Genomic DNA, 15,996 nt, shown 5'->3' with positions numbered 1-15,996 from the left:
TTGTTGTTCAGTCGCACAGTCGAGTCCGACTCTTTGCGACTCCATGGACAAAGTCACATCAGGCCCTCCTGTCTTCTACCATCCTCTGAAGTCTGCTCAAATTCCTGTTAGTTACATTAGTAACGCTGTCCAGCCATCTCATCTTTTGCCATTCCCTTCTTCTTTTGCCTTATGCCTTTCCCAGCATCAGGGTCTTCTCCAGGGAGTTCTCCCTTCTCATTTGGTGGCCAAAGTATTTGAGCTTCAGCGTCAGTATCTGACCTTTCAGGGAACAGTCAGGGTTGATTTCCCTTAGGACTGACTATTTTGATCTTCTTGCAGTCCAAGGGACTCTCAAGATTCTTCTCCAGCACCACAGCTCAAAAGCATCTATTCTTCTGCGCTCGGCCTTCCTTATGGTCCAACTCTCGCAGCCATACATTACTACTGAGAATACCATAGCTTTGACAGTGTGGACTTCTGTTGGCAGGGTGATGTCTCTACTTTTTATTATACTGCCTAGGTTTGCCATAGCTGTCCTTCCAAGGAGCAAAAGTTTTTTAATTTCATGGCTACAATCACTATCTGCATTGATCTTGGATCCCAGAAATGTGAAGTCTGTCACTGCTTCCATGTCTTCCTCTTCTATTTGCCAAGATGTGATAGGACCGGATGCCATGATCTTATTTTTTTTTATGCTGAGTTTCAAGCCTACTTTTGTGCTTTCCTCAACAAGAGGTTCTTTAGGTCCTCCTCACTTTCTGCCATTAGAGTGGTGTCATATCTGAGGTTGTTGATGTTTTTCCCAGCAATCTTAATTCCAGTTTGTGCTTCATCCAGGCCAGCATTCCACATGATGTACTCTGCATATAAATTAAATAAGCAGGGTGACAATATACATCCTTGTCGAACCCCCTTTCCTATTCTAAACCACAGTATAGAATAGGTATATACAATATAGAATAGATATCAAAGAACAGACAGTTCTCCCTTTGAGGCGGAGGACATCTTGTGGGTGTTTCCCATCCTTCATTAGGGAGGCAGGAACAATCTTTTCACTTCCTGTTTCCTCTGGTGGGAGATATCCTGACGCAGTTCTTTTCCTGCCTCAGTAGGTATAGCAGTTAAGTATAGGCTCTGCTTATTACTAATTCTTACCCTTGCTAGAATTTCAGACTGTGATCTAATTCTGCTTCCTTCTACCTTATTTAATCCCTATCTTGCCCTAGTCTGCCTCTGCCTTCCCCATCTGTGATCCCTATTTTTTCTGAAGTTTCTACTTGGATCTTCCAGGGCTGCACGCTACAGTGGCAGCCATTTTGAGAGGCAAACTAAATGTTTAGCTAGTAATTGAGGAAGAGAAATGCCAAGAAACAAAAACAGCTATGGAATTTTGTCTGCAGAGGAATATGAAGCGTTAATCTCTGCCAACAAAAAAGAAGCCTGCATGACCCTTGAGAGGCTTGCCATGTCATCCTCATTGGCGTCACTTAATTGTGACAAAGAAGAAAAGAATGCCAAAAAAACATGCCTCCAGAAATTGGTCCCAAACACGCCAAAGGCCTCTGCCCAAATGGCAATCAGTGGCCAGCCTTCTCTCTCATGCAGGAGCAGCACAAGCCTTCCCCCTGCAATCAGATTGTCCCTCACTCATGGAGTAAGGAGGGGAAGAACAGCCCAGGCTCAATGAGGACACTGCAGGCAGGGATGACTCCAAGAATGATGTTAGCCCTGGACCCCCTCTCCAACTACTTTGAACTGTTGTGGACTGTAACCACCTGGCATCCATGCCAGACCAGCTGTGGATACTTGGCCCTCATGGGCTATAAAACATTTAATCAGACCAGGCCCCAATGTGTTTCCTGTTTGTGCCTGCTATAGTATGGGTTGCCTATGCCTGTAAAATTAAGTGAACCTCAGATTGTGCTTCATCTACTAGATGCCCATCCCTGCAGATCAGCAACTGCACCTCTGTCTCCCAGAAGACAGGACCAGAAGCAGCTCTGAAAGAAGCCATGTTCCTGAGATGTTCCAAGAAGACAACACACTCTCCTGCAAACCACCATGCAGAGATTTCTTCCGCACACATCACATTCCAGATTTCTGCATATGGTTTAGAAATGCAGATGCAACGGCATAGCTGTCAACAAAAAACTGCTGCAACATCTTCTCCCAAGACAAGAATATTCCTACTGCTCATCAAGAAGAATTTCCTGCTCCATAGAACATCGTTGGAAAGATTGTCTGTCATCAGCTACCTCATAGGTGTCCAACATGTGGCCCAAGGTCAAGTCGGGCCCTGGAGGAAGCCTATGGCCCTCGAGCAATTCTGCTTCCTTCTCCCTCTCTCTTGCTTCCTTCAGTTATCAGAGATTGCTAAATAAAATACTGCAAGAGTGCTAATCTTTTGAGCATGTTTTATTTAAAGCTTTTTTTTTAAAAAAAAATTCTTTAATTGTATTTGTCTGTGTCCTTTATAAAGTTATGTCTCCACTACCTGGCATTACATTTTATGACACGCATGGCCTGGCCCGACATGGCCTCATTTATGTCAGATACATCCCTCAAAAAAATTAGTTTGACACCCCTGAGCTACATCCTATCACCCATCTCCTCTCTTTTGTCTCCCATTGTTCTTACCTAAGCTGTTACAATAGTGAATATTTAAACCTAAATTGACCACTCCAGTTTCTTTTGTGTAAGATATGGCTCATACTCTGTGTACCATCATTGCCCATAACATTCTTTTGTTCCATTTCCTGGGAACCATTACTGGGTAGGCAAGCTCATCATGAGACCCTACCTCGGGATATGAAATTGGCTATATAAGGACAGCTTTTTGACCATTCAGGTGTGACTCTGACAGTACCCCTACCTTGCTGCTGGAGCCACCCCAAAATCCTGATCAGTTTTGGGCCCATTATTGCTGGTGAGGCTGGTTGTCTTTTGCTACCCCATCCCTTATCTTGTCTTCGCTGAGGAATCTCTCTTATTCCGTCGTTGAACAGGTATTTGTATTACCCACTCATTGCTCTCTAATGCATGCTTGCGCTTAGAATCTGGACTAATTAAAGTAAAGGCTAGGGTAAGCCTTGCTTCTATCAATTACTGGCTCAAATTAAATAATGTTCTTCAAGGATTAACACCTTTGATCCTTAGGAACTGCTTTCGATCCTCCTGGTTAACTGGTTAATTGAAAGTTGACATCTCAAGGCTTTTCTCCACAGACACTTCTAGTGATGGGTTTAAACCAGGCGATTGCAACTATCAGAGGGTGCTAGACACTGAATTACAATGTGATATCAATAGAGTGCCAAACTTTTTGGCACCAGCTAACATCAGATACATCATAGCTCCAGCAGCCTACCTTATGTCCCTCAAGTCTCCTACCCATCAAAGAGCATTTTCTCTAGCTAGATGGCATGTACTTCCTTCAGCAGTGCTGGAAAGAAGGTATAGAAAGACTCCTTTGTTAGAAAGGGTCTCTCCCTATGGTGCTGATATAGTAGAAACAACTGAACATGTTTTCTTCTCTTGCCAGTTTTACCAGGAAATATGTGCTAAGTTTATTCTTCTTCTGGTCAGGAAGTTTCCAGTCAGTTCTGACTCTGAGCTTTTAAGGAAGCTTCTCATGGGCATTAACGTGCAGACTACAGCTTCTTGCGCAAGGTTTTTTGCTGCTTCCTGTAAAGTTCGTAAGGATATTTTATGTAATAGTTTAGTTTCTTAACTTTACTCATCTAATTTATAATTGTCTATTTTAATTTGTTTTTATATTCCATTTAACTGATGGACCACTTTTAAAATCTGAGCAGTGTGTATAATGATCTGTTCTGGTTGTAGACTGTAAGAAATAAATTGAATTGAATTGACCCATTCATCACAATCCCTGCTAATGCAAATGTCCCTATAATTTCTCCTACTTGTTTTTCCTAGGTCTGTATGTGTGATGAGTATTTGTGATTTCTTTTGTGCTTGAGTGTTTTTCCGGTACAAATCTCATTATTTAAGGGGAGTCCTATGGAGGACTGACTCCTGTATACACAGGTTATTGCTCCTGAATAATTTTGCCATCTTTGCCCACCTAATTAAATTCCCCCATACCTTCCTTGAGGGCAATTTGACTAACAATGAGTATGCAGGCAGTCTACAGACCAGTAACATTGAAGGCACTCCAAATCTCTCTCTCCCTTTGGGTTTTCTTTCTACACTCACTAAGACAATAAGATCTATTCCAAGAGCATAGACTCTTTGGGGACTCCCTGGACAAAATCCTAGTGGAAATCAGGGATAAAAAGAAAGTACTCCCTAAGACCCTATATCTGGGTGACAAGAGATCCTTCAGATTCAGTTCCTTTCAACAACATGTTCCTGGTCTTACGTCTACACAGAGACCCACAAAAGTGCAATAGAACTAATGAAGCAATGAAGCACTTGCTGGACATTGAAACCATTGTTCCAAAAGAACCACAGAGAACCAGGATATATTCCATAATTTTTACAGTCCCCAAGAAGAACAGGGACTGGAGAGCTACACTAGATTTAAAATTTTTAAACAGATATGTAAAACCAAAATGATTTTCATGGAAATTCTGAGATCAATAATGGAATCTCTCCAACCACAAGTATTCCAGTCATCAGTAGATTATTATTCTTATTATCAGGGGTAGAATTCTATCAGGAGCTCCTTTGCATATTAGGCCTGATGTAGCCAACTCTCCAAGAGCTTACAAAAAAGAGCCTTGTAAGCTTTTGGAGGATTGGCTATATCAGGGTTGTGTGGCCTAATATGCAAAGGAGCTCCTGCTAGAATTCCACCCCTGCTTATTATTATTTATTCAGTTTGCTGAATTGCCCCATCCCAGCCTAAACCAGGTTCTGGGTGATGTACATCAGATGAAAACAATATATGAGTTAAAAACAGCACAACAATACAAATTAAAACAATAAAATTTCAAAGACCCCAGTGGCATCCTGCTAATTATGTTCTTTGCCCAGATTATCAGAGCATATGGGGGTGGGGAGGTAGGAGAAACTTCTGAGGGAGGAATAGGGGGGGAAAGAAAAGATACTAGCCGTCGCTATCCTCAATCAAAAGCCTGGTGGAACATCTCCTCCCTGTGGAATTGCATAAGGTCCCTCGGGGCCTGGATGTCATCTGGTAGAGAGTTCCAACAGGTTGGAGCCAGGATTGAAAAAGTCCTGGCCCTTGTTGTGGACAGCCAGACATCTTTAGGCCCAGGGATCACCAACAGATTGCTACCACTGGAGCTTAATGCCCTACCAGGTACATAATGGAGGAGACAGTCCCGCAGATATGTTGCTCTCAGATTGCTTAAGGCCTTGACAGAAGCCTACATGTACATTCCAGTATTCCCTGGTCATTGAAAGTTCCTGTGCTTCTGCGTGGGGTATGCTCCATTTCAATTCATAGCGCTACCCTTTGAACTTTCTTCTGCATCCTGGGTATGTACAAAGATGCCGATCCATCCAGTCATCTGCTTAAGAGAACAAGGAATACATGTCTACCTGTATCAATGATATCCCAATTCAATCTATGTTTAAGGGAAAATCACGAGAGTATGCAGACAAGACCATTCAGTGCCTTCAAGCATTTGGTTTTCAGGTGAATCTACAGAAGAGTTCCTTAACTCCATCCCAGTGGACACCTTGTCAAAATGTCTATTCCTTCCAACCGTGAAAACCAGGAAAATATTACAGATTGTAATAGTGCTATAATAATATTCAACTGCCAGTGAGGAAAAAAAACTATCTTCTGGTCATAGGGAGGAATTGGCCACTGTGGAGGACTGGGACAGGGGAAATGGTATTGACTGGGGCAAGACTGGGAAGATCAAGATTTTTCCTTCCACATGGGTGCTACCCTCACTTTGCTGTGATGTTTCCCAAAACATCACAGCAAAGCAGCTTTGGAAAGATCCTGAGAAAGACAGAGAAAACCCAAGAGGTGCACAGAAGCACCATGATACTGTGAGGAAGCAGGGAGGATAGTATCCCAATAACATCTAAGCTGGGTCAAACAACTTTTGACCTTGTAAATGACCTTGGCATAGCCATGATAAAATTGGGTATTTTAAGTTTGCCATCTATGCTGGTGCATGCAGATGAGATTATGAAAAGTTATTATGATTATAATATAATATTATGGTTATATAATCAGGGGAGGGTAATGGTTATACAGAAGTGATGGTGCTTAATATTGCTGATTACTGAATTAAGTTATCTGTAATTTGGGAAGCATGTGAGTAAGGATATGATACCTCCCTGGGATTCTGGTGTTTCTGTTTTCTGCTATTATTACTCTAGCTTGTACTTACCTGGGGTCCCGCCAACTTAGATGCAGTAAGTGAACTTACTGCCCCGCCAACTTAGATGCAGTAAGTGAACAATGACTGTCCCGCCAACTTAGATGCAGTAAGTGAACTTGAGGCCCAATGCGTGTCTTCTGATTTAACCTTGGACTGCTTCGACCCACTCAGTTTGGAGGAAGTTGACAGAATTCTTGGCACTGCACGATCCACAACTTGTGACCTAGACCCTTGCCCCTCCTGGTTAATTAAGGCCTGCCAGGAGGAATTGAAATGTCCTATACGGGACATTATAAATCGATCCCTTTTGGAGGGTGTTTTCCCAACACCCCTGAAGGAGGCAGTGGTCCGCCCTCTCTTGAAAAAAGTTACATCAGACCCGTCCGTATTGGCACATTATCGGCCGGTCTCAAATTTGCCCTTTCTGGGCAAAATTATTGAGAGGGCTGTGGCGTTGCAGTTGCAGGACTTTCTGGAGGACGCTTCCACCTTGGACCCATGCCAGTCCGGCTTTCGCCCGGGCCATGGGATGGAAACAGTCTTGGTCGCCCTCATAGATGACCTCCGACGGCAACTGGACCGAGGCGGCTCAGCGGTACTGCTGCTGCTCGACCTGTCGGTGGCGTTCGACATGGTCGACCATCGGCTGCTGACTCGCCGCCTCGCCGACACAGGAATTCGGGGGCTAGCCTTACAGTGGCTCTCCTCCTTCCTTGAAAATCAGGGACAAAGGGTGGCAGTTGGGGGGAAGCTGTCTCAGAGATACCCTCTTCATTGTGGGATGCCTCAGGGGGCAGTTCTCTCCCCGATATTGTTTAATATCTTTATGCGCCCCCTTGCCCAGATTGCACGGAGGTATGGGCTCGGCTGTCATCAGTACGCTGATGATACCCAGCTCTATCTATTGATGGAAGGCTAGACTGGCGATGTCCCTATAAATTTGGACCAGGCGCTACAAGCCGTGGCTGGCTGCCTCAGGCTGAGTGGGCTGAAGTTGAATCCAACGAAGACTGAGGTCCTTTGCGTGGGCCGAGACGGAGGAGATCATTCTGCCGGCTTTTGACGGTGCGCCACTGATACCAGTGCGCAGGGTCAAGAGCTTGGGGGTGCTACTGGAATCCTCGCTATCAATGGAGGCCCAGATAGCTGCCACCGCAAGATCCGCCTTCTTCCATCTCAAGAGGACGAGGCAGTTAGCTCCCTTCTTGGAACGCGACGACCTAGTAACTGTGATCCACGCAACGGTCACCTCAAGATTAGACTACTGCAATGCCCTCTACATGGGGCTGCCCTTGTGTCGAACACGGAGACTTCAGGTAGTGAAGAATGCGGCAGCCAGGCTGCTGGTGGGACTACCTAGATGGGAACACGTGCGGCCTGTGCTGCGGGATCTGCATTGGCTGCCGGTCGTCTACCGTGTTCGTTATAAGGTGCTGGTTATTACCTTTAAAGCCCTATATGGCCGAGGACCTGCCTACCTCAGGGACCGCCTCTCCCCATATATTCCCCAGAGAGCACTAAGATCCAGCTCCCAAAACCTCCTACAAATCCCTGGGCCAAGAGAGGCCAGACTGAAGATAACCCGGGAGCAAGCCTTTTCACTAATAGCCCCTCGTTGGTGGAACCAACTTCCAGAGATGGTACGAGTCCTGCGGGACTTGAACCAGTTCCGCAGGGCTTGCAAAACCTCTCTTTTTCAGCTCGCATTCAGACCAGGACCAGACCAAATTGATTAATTATTGTAACTTTAGCCACCTTATGTATAATTGAAACTGATGTATGACAATGTGTAATTTGTGACTGATAGAAGTACAGCACCTATTTCTATCTATTTTTATATTTTTATAATTTTAAACTTTAATTAATTTATGTAATTGAACCATATTTTAAATTATTGTTATCTATTTTAACCAAATCATGGCTTGCCATGTCTGTGAGCCGCCCTGAGCCCGCCTTCTGGTGGGGGAGGGCGGGATATAAGAATAAAATTTACTTTACTTTACTTTACTTACTTTTAACGTAGAAATACCTAACTTAACATAATTGTAGCCAAACTGGTGTTGCATATGTTGAATGAAAATCTATAATTATGACCTGTCAAGGATAGGGTGGATCTAACACCTCAAAAATTGATGGTAATCTGTTTTTAGTATGCAGTGTTCAACAAAAACTTATCAAACAATCTTGAAAAAATAATTTGGTCTCTGCCTTTATTTCATTTTATGACCTGTTCTATTTGTTTATGTCTGTGTTGATTTGTATCTCTGTTCACCCAAACTTGTTTGGTATAGTGGTTAAGAACCAATTTGGTGTAGTTGTTAAGAGCAGGCCCAGGGCTAGGGGTGGCTGCGCCCCTAGGCCGAACCCCCGACCTCCGCCCCTCCCAGTGTTTTTTCTGCAATGACATCATAATGACATCTGCTACTTGCCGCCCCCCCGACTTTGCCAAGCCGGCGGCCAGGGCGGGGATGGCAGCAGGGAGCGGTGGCGGCTGAGGGGAAGCAGGTGGCAGCCAGCCAGCGGGCAGCCGTGGGGAGGGAAGGGCGGCGGCTGGCTGCAGGGAGACAACCGGCGGTGAGCAGGGAGGCAAACGGCAGTGGGTGGGGAAGCAAATGGGTGCCGGGCAGGCAGTGGTGGGGAGGGAATGGCGGCAGGCAGGGAGGCAAACAGCAGTGGGTGGGGAGGCAAATGGTGGTGGATTGGGAAGCAAATGGTGGCAGGTGGCCACGGGGAGGGGATGGCAGTGGGCGACTGTGAGGAGGCAAATGGCCGCAGGCAGCCATGGGGAAGCAAACGGCAGTGGGCGGGTGGCTGCGGGGAGGCGAATGGCGGCAGATGGGTGACTGTGAGGAGGCAAACGGTCGCAGGCGGCCATGGGGAAGCAAACGGCAGTGGGCGGGTGGCTGCGGGGAGGCGAATGGTGGCAGATGGGCAGCTGCGGGGAGGGGACGGACGGCAGCGGCCGCAGGAAGAGCGGGCACCTCATGGCACCCCTAGGCCAAGTGGCGTCCGAGGTGGCCGCCTACTTGGCCTACTTCCATGCGCTGGCCCTGGTTAAGAACACAGACTAATCTACAAAAACCAAGTTTGATTCCCACATGCAGCTGCTGGTGTGACTTTGGATCAGCCATAATTTTTCTCAGAGCTCAAGAATAGTTCTTGAAAGAGCTCTCTCAGCCTCACCTAGCTCACAGAGTGACTATTGTGGGGGAGAGGAAGAGAAAGGAAATTGTAAGCCGCTCAGAGACACCAGATGAAGGGCAGGGTATAAATGCAATATCACCTTCTTTTTTAAATTGTAGGATTTTGAGTCTTTGTGGTTAATACTTGATGGTTATAATGGTGAAATTGATTACTCTGAATTTACCCGTGGCATTCTTGGAGAAATGAATGAATACAGAAAAGCATTTGTCAGAAAAGTAAGTTTATTTTACCTGTTTTATCAGTCTTGAAACAGCTTAGTGCTAATAAGAAACTTGATGTTTTATTAAATGTTATATGTCCGCATTTGAGATTGTTCATATATATGTAGACAAAAAGGTTAATTCACTCGACTTTTAATTTCTTAGCTGATTTTAATATCAGTGGCCATTGCTTTTTAAACACCTTGGGGCCAATAATAAACAGCAAAAGTTTTTTATTAATTAATTGTATTGTCCAAACCTCACAAATAAGGACATGAGAAGCAAGTGTGTAGTTAATTAGTTCATTTCATTATTAATGCCTGATCTGCAGCAAAAAAGATACCTAAAATATTGTATGTATTGCTGCTAATAAGCAGCCTACCACAGCTACCAGCATTTGGGACAACTCCATTATTGGGGTACCCCCAACTCCTACTAGGAGCAGATCTGAGCCGTAGGGGGGGGGCAAGGTGGTCACCCCACTAGGTAGCAGTGTTTCAGCCATGCTGTGAACCCCATTGACTACTTGGCCAGGGGGCCAGCAACACAGCCAAGGTCCAGCAGAAGGACAGGGATCAGGAGAGAAATTACAGGGTTAAAAACAAGAAAGGAAGGGGTTAAAATAGGGATGTATGATGTTGCAGCTATCACATAATCAACACTTCAACTCTTGGGAGAAGGCCTTCCTTCCTGTGAGAGCCAGGAAGCTGTATGTGGACCTGCTTCTTCTTTTGGTTGTCCTTTAACAGTTTAGTTTATTCAGTTTATATCCTGCTCTCCCCACCAATGTGGACTCATAGTGGCTCAGAACAGTCAGGGAGGGCCAACAAGGGCAGATCAGTCTGGGGTCCCAGTAGCAGAGGACCTAGTCAAGGGAAAGGAGGAGGATGGGGTGAATCTCAAACCCTCCCCTTTCCATAGCTGAAGCTTTAAAAAGAGCAGGAAAGCAACCTGGTGTACAAGGCATTAGACTGGTGGAAGGGAGCCCAAATGCAAAAGCTGACACCCACCACTGCGGCTCCAAACTTAGTCAGCATTACTGCTCTCCTCAGCTGAATACAAGAAGTGCCTCATCTCCCTTCCCAGGATGCTACTCAAGCATCTAAGGGCTCAGTTGGTGCTACTCAACCATCAAGGGCTTTCTCACCGCAGCTCCCCCAGCAACTTAAGCCACCACTGGGCTTGTTTGGGAAGAGTCTTCCCCATCCTTAATGGCTCAGATTGCTTACCAGTTTAGCCCTGTGTACTTTAGCAACTCGCACTGTTCCTGCCTAAGCTAGCTATGGCCTAAAGGCCTGGCCATTGTAGACAGTTGCTTGCCACTTGTCATCAATCTGCAAATACACATTGACTGAACTACTATGATGTCCTGAAATGTTCAAAGACACTCTGATGGCCAAGTTTCAGTTGTGGACAAATGAGCACATGAAGCTGCCTTATACTGAATCAAACTTTTGCTCCAGCAAACTCAGTACTGTCTACTCAGACAGGCATCAGCTCTTCGGGGTCTCATACTGTGGCCTTTCACATAATCTCTTACCTGATCCTTTCAACTGGAGATGCCAGGGATTAAACCTGGGACCTTCTGCATGTCAAGCAAATGCTCTGCTACAGAGCCACGACCCCACCCCATACGCACTTCCTATAATAAAATGTTGCCAATTGTGTTAAAAAAGGGAAATGCCCTTTGTAAGGGGGGTCCCCCTTTGAGGCGGCCCCGTGGCGCAGAGTGGTAAAGCAGCAGTACTGCAGTACTGTGGTCTGAACTCTCTGCTCATGACCTGAGTTTGATCCTGGCAGAAGCTGGATTCGGGTAGCTGGCCCAAGGTTGACTCAGCCTTCCATCCTTCTGAGGTTGGTAAAATGAGTACCCAGCTTGCTGGGGAGGAGGTGTAAAAGACTGGGGAAGGCAATGGCAAACCACCCCGTAAAAAGTCTGGCGTGAAAACGTTGTGAAAGCAACGTTACCCCAGAGTCGGAAACGACTGGTGCTTGCACAGGGGACCTTTCCTTCCTTTCCCTCCTTTGAGATAAGGTGGGGCTCAGTACTGAGTGTAGAAAGAAAATTGTTCAGACAAGAGATTGTAAGAGAGGGATGCCAGGAGGACAGGACTATAAGAACTGCCTTGCTTTATCATACCAACAGCGGGTAGACAGATGCCCCTGGGAACTGGGACATGAGAAAAATAGCCATCTCCTCTTTTTCAGTTGCCCTCAGCCTCTGGTCATCAAAGAAGCACTATCTCATAAATGTGCAAGTTCTGCTCTTGACAATTTCAGCTTCCAGCTATTTGTTTTCAAGAGTATCACTTACAAAGCCTGCATATATTCTCATAGCCGAGAGATGGTGAGTGGCCCAAGGTCACTGAGCAAGCTTCCTTGGCAGAGAGAGGATTTGATCCTGGATCTTACAGATCCTAGTCCAACACTCTCACCACTAAACCACACTGGTTATAAATTCTATTATCCTTGAAACTTCCAGTTTTAAGCACTAAGTATTGTGAAATATAGCTCCTATTTTAAACTGCTTCAAACCAATACAGCTTTAATTGGGGGGAGCAAAAGAGAGGAAGAATAAATTTCTCTTTCTGGGTCATGTGAATAGAATTGTCAGTGAGTGAGAAAATGCATGAGTCAGTGAGAAAATACTTTACTGTTGATGCAACAGGTAGAAAAATGTGTTAATGAATTGTCAGTGTTAATCAAAAAACGCAACAAATTCCTGGGTATTGAAGACCTATTTTGCCTATAAGACAAATTCAGTTACAAACTCTTACTTCCATTGAAAATAGTACCTTTACTATTTAGTACCTGATATTTAAGCATTCAATTTCTGTTCCACCTTTTTCCAGAGAGAATGGGTCCAAGGTGGGTGCAGAATTATGGCCAGTATATATTCTGCATTTCTAGTTTGTGTGTGTGTGTGTTAAAATAGTTTTCTGTCTCTTAATGGTGTATCAACTTATTCCATTGAAAAGTACCTCTGGTTAATTTATACTCTTTTTAAAATGCTCTTTTGTACTCTTGAGGACATTCATACCTTTTAAATTGTTTTTCTTGTTCAGGCATATATGAAACTGGATTACAGCAAAACCGGTAGTGTACCTATGGTAGATATCAAGAAATGTTATTGTGCTAGAAGACACCCTCAAGTCCTAGCAGGTATTTAACATTCAAAGAAGCAGTTCTTAGCATTCTTCTGTTATATAGTCCATTTATTATTGTTTGTAACAGGTCCAAAGACCTGGCATAAAGGGGCACTGAGTCCACTGGAGCATGGGAAGAGGGTAGGGTTGTTCACTCACGTTGATGTCATGTTTGGTTACACTGCAAAGTGATAAGAGAGATTTTTGAGACTTTTGAGTGTCCTAATTTAGCATGGAGGGTTGACTCCCTCTGCTCATCTAAGTCCTCTGTATTTGTCAGAAGGGGTGGAAGCAGCATCAACTCATGGTGGGTTACTAAAAGAAGATAAAATTTGTGGGCCCCTTAATTTGATTCCTGGGGGGAATGAATGTTTATTTAGTTTTAGATTGCTATGTTGTAGGATGTAGATAGCAGTTTTGGTTGATGGCTTTTAAATTGCTGTTCTATATATTTTTTTCAAGAACCGTTGCTTAAATTCATACCCCCAAACCCTAAAAAGTTTTATTTGCTTATCTGATGTATCTATGGCTTGGGATAGAGGTGGGATAAAAATCTAAGATCACTTATTCCAAGATAGTACTTGAGGTTCTTGCCTTAATTTGCCTCCTTCAGTTCTCATTCATTAAACCACTTTTGTTGAATTTGTAAGATAAAAAAAGGGTAAAGGTGCAAGCACCAAGTGGTTACTGACCCATGGGGTGACGTCACATCATGACAATTTTTTTTGGCAGACTTTTTATGGGGCGGTTTGCCATTTCCTTCCCCAGTCATCTACACTTTAGCCCCAACAATCTCAGAAGGATGGAAGGCTGAGTCAACCATGAGTCAGCTACCTGAACCCAGCTTCCTCCAGGATCAAACTCAGGTCATGAGCAGAGCTTGGACTGCAGTATTGCAGCTTACCACTCTGCGCCACGTGGCTCTGTGTTGAATTTGTAGCATACTTTATAAAAGGAAACATGGGTTTGTACTGAGTTTTCTGATTAGCTTCTGTTTTAAATTATTACTTACTATTGAACAGGTAATACTACAGAGGAAGAAATTAAATCTTCATTTCTAGAGACACTGGAAGATGCATGCAGCAATCCCAATGAAGTTTTATTCTGTGAGTTTGAGGATTATTATGAAGGATTAAGTATTGGAATGATAGATGATGAAGATTTTGTGAATACTTTGAGGAATTCTTGGGGAATTTAAAAAAATATAATATTTACATGGATGTGGTTGTCATGGGGTGAGGGAAACAAGAGAGGCCTTGAGACCCCTGAATCCTAAATTTACTCATTTTTATCTACACTTCCAACTGGTCAGCAACAGTTCTTCTTGAGTAATCTCTGTGGTTTTGCTGCCCCTACCTCTCCCATATTTCTGCAGATGCTCTTGGAGATGGTAAATATCTAGAATGTCAAAAGTCAAAATAATTTGGCCTGAACAGTCTTTAAGACATTTTAATAAAGGTTTAGAATGTTGCTGGTTTACCCCCTTTTGACATTTGCGAGATAAATATAGTTTACTTGCATAGAGATCCCTTTCCTTCTCCAATGCCTTCTTTTAAACGTATGGGAGGATCTCCATTTAAAAAAGGCTCAACGTGAATTGTTGGCCTTAATGTCTACAGCGGCTAAGCGTGTTATTGCTACCAAATGGAAGGCAAGTTCTTCCCCTTCAATTCATGCTTGGACTCTAAAACTTGTCTTACTTGACAAGATCACCAATACTGGTTTAGCATCATTTAATGCTCACAAATACACCTCGTTTACCCAGAAATCAAAACATTTCTACTTGTGGAACTCAGGTTTTGTTAATCAGTACTCCTCTGTAACACCTGAGGATTACTTGGACTTAATATCTCTCTTCTGACTCCACTGACCCACTTCCGTCCCTTCCTCCCTTCCCGCCCTTTTTCTTTTTCTCTTCTTCTTTTCCTCCCCCCCTTTTTTTCTTTCTTTCTTTCTCACCATATAAATTCCACAAACAACAATAGGAAGCCATGTACATGAACTAGCTGTGATTGATTTCATAAAGTAATTAAGACACTGGTATTTTTGTTATCCTTTGTATATAATGCACTCACAAGGATAGATTGTATTTTGTGTTGTTGTTTTTCCTTTCACTTCCTCTGAAAAATTAATTACACTCCTAGTGTGACGTATGTGTGTGTGTATACACATACACATTTGTTATTGTTGTTCTGTGTAATAACAAATATTACAATAAAAGTAAGCTTCTGAAACAATAAATAAATAAAAATAGTTTACTTTCTTTTGAATAGAATTTGAAATCGCATCCTATATAATGCATTACATTATATTTGTTATTGCAGAATAGGCTTAAATATGTAAAATATGGAAGATGTGTAAGATGAAAAGCTTGGTCTGACATAGATACAGCATTGAAAAATTTAAAAAGAAAGCATACAGCAATTACTGTGATTTTTTTTTAGCATGTTGGTGTAGAGTTCTTGAATATATTTGGAAGTTATTTTACCCCAGAGTACACATGTATTGAGAAACTGGTACCATAGTAATTCCCAACTTGTTTCTGACAATGCATGCTACATAAAAATATATTTTGAAGTGACTCTTCTGGTAAACGTCATGTATTTTCACTTCAGCAGTAACAAATAAAACAAAATATTATTTGAAACTCAGGAATTAAGAGGATGCCTCAGAAGCTGGCTTTGTTATTAACCTTAAGCAAGTATGCCTGAACTGAGTAGCACATGAGAAAATCTGGAAAATGTGTATTTTTTTTTATTTTACAGACATCTTTGTGACTTTCCCCCCCAAAAAAACAAACAACAAGGGGGAAAAACTCAAAATCCAGCAACTAAATTTAATTTTAAAAAGTCATTTTGAACTTTTAGATAATGTAACATATGCTTATTTTTAAAAAAAAATCATTTGGGTGTTTTTGCTGAATTTTTGCCTATTGCATATCATTTGATTGCAAAATATTTGCAGAGCATAAAAATCATTTAATTATTATACTTTAAAAATAACATCTAATTTAGAGAATGCACAGATGACATAATTCTACAAGTTATCCTTAACTAGTTAATATCCAAGTATGGTTTACATATTTATTCATTTTTATAATCTCTCATTAAATAACAACATCTCATTTAGAGAATGCGC

At 43.1% G+C, this 15,996-nt stretch overlaps 1 protein-coding gene across 3 annotated transcripts in view; it reads left to right on the top strand.

Annotated features, from left to right (window-relative positions):
• The window catches only part of CAPS2 (calcyphosine 2), a 72,179-nt gene extending 56,669 nt beyond the window's left edge, over positions 1-15,510 (top strand). For all 3 annotated transcript variants that reach the window (XM_060245101.1, XM_060245102.1, XM_060245100.1), the window contains exons 16-18: positions 9,611-9,727; positions 12,778-12,874; positions 13,881-15,510. In XM_060245101.1, the coding sequence (XP_060101084.1) occupies positions 9,611-9,727; positions 12,778-12,874; positions 13,881-14,056 (390 nt within the window). In that variant the 3' untranslated portion in view covers positions 14,057-15,510. The remainder of the gene's footprint in view (positions 1-9,610; positions 9,728-12,777; positions 12,875-13,880) is intronic.
• The last annotated feature ends 486 nt before the right edge of the window (positions 15,511-15,996 follow it).

Source organism: Heteronotia binoei, chromosome 8, assembly GCF_032191835.1.
Source record: "Heteronotia binoei isolate CCM8104 ecotype False Entrance Well chromosome 8, APGP_CSIRO_Hbin_v1, whole genome shotgun sequence".
In the NCBI taxonomy this organism is placed as follows: domain Eukaryota; kingdom Metazoa; phylum Chordata; class Lepidosauria; order Squamata; family Gekkonidae; genus Heteronotia; species Heteronotia binoei.
Note: the sequence above shows the minus strand (reverse complement) of the source record. Positions and strands in the feature narration are given on the sequence as shown.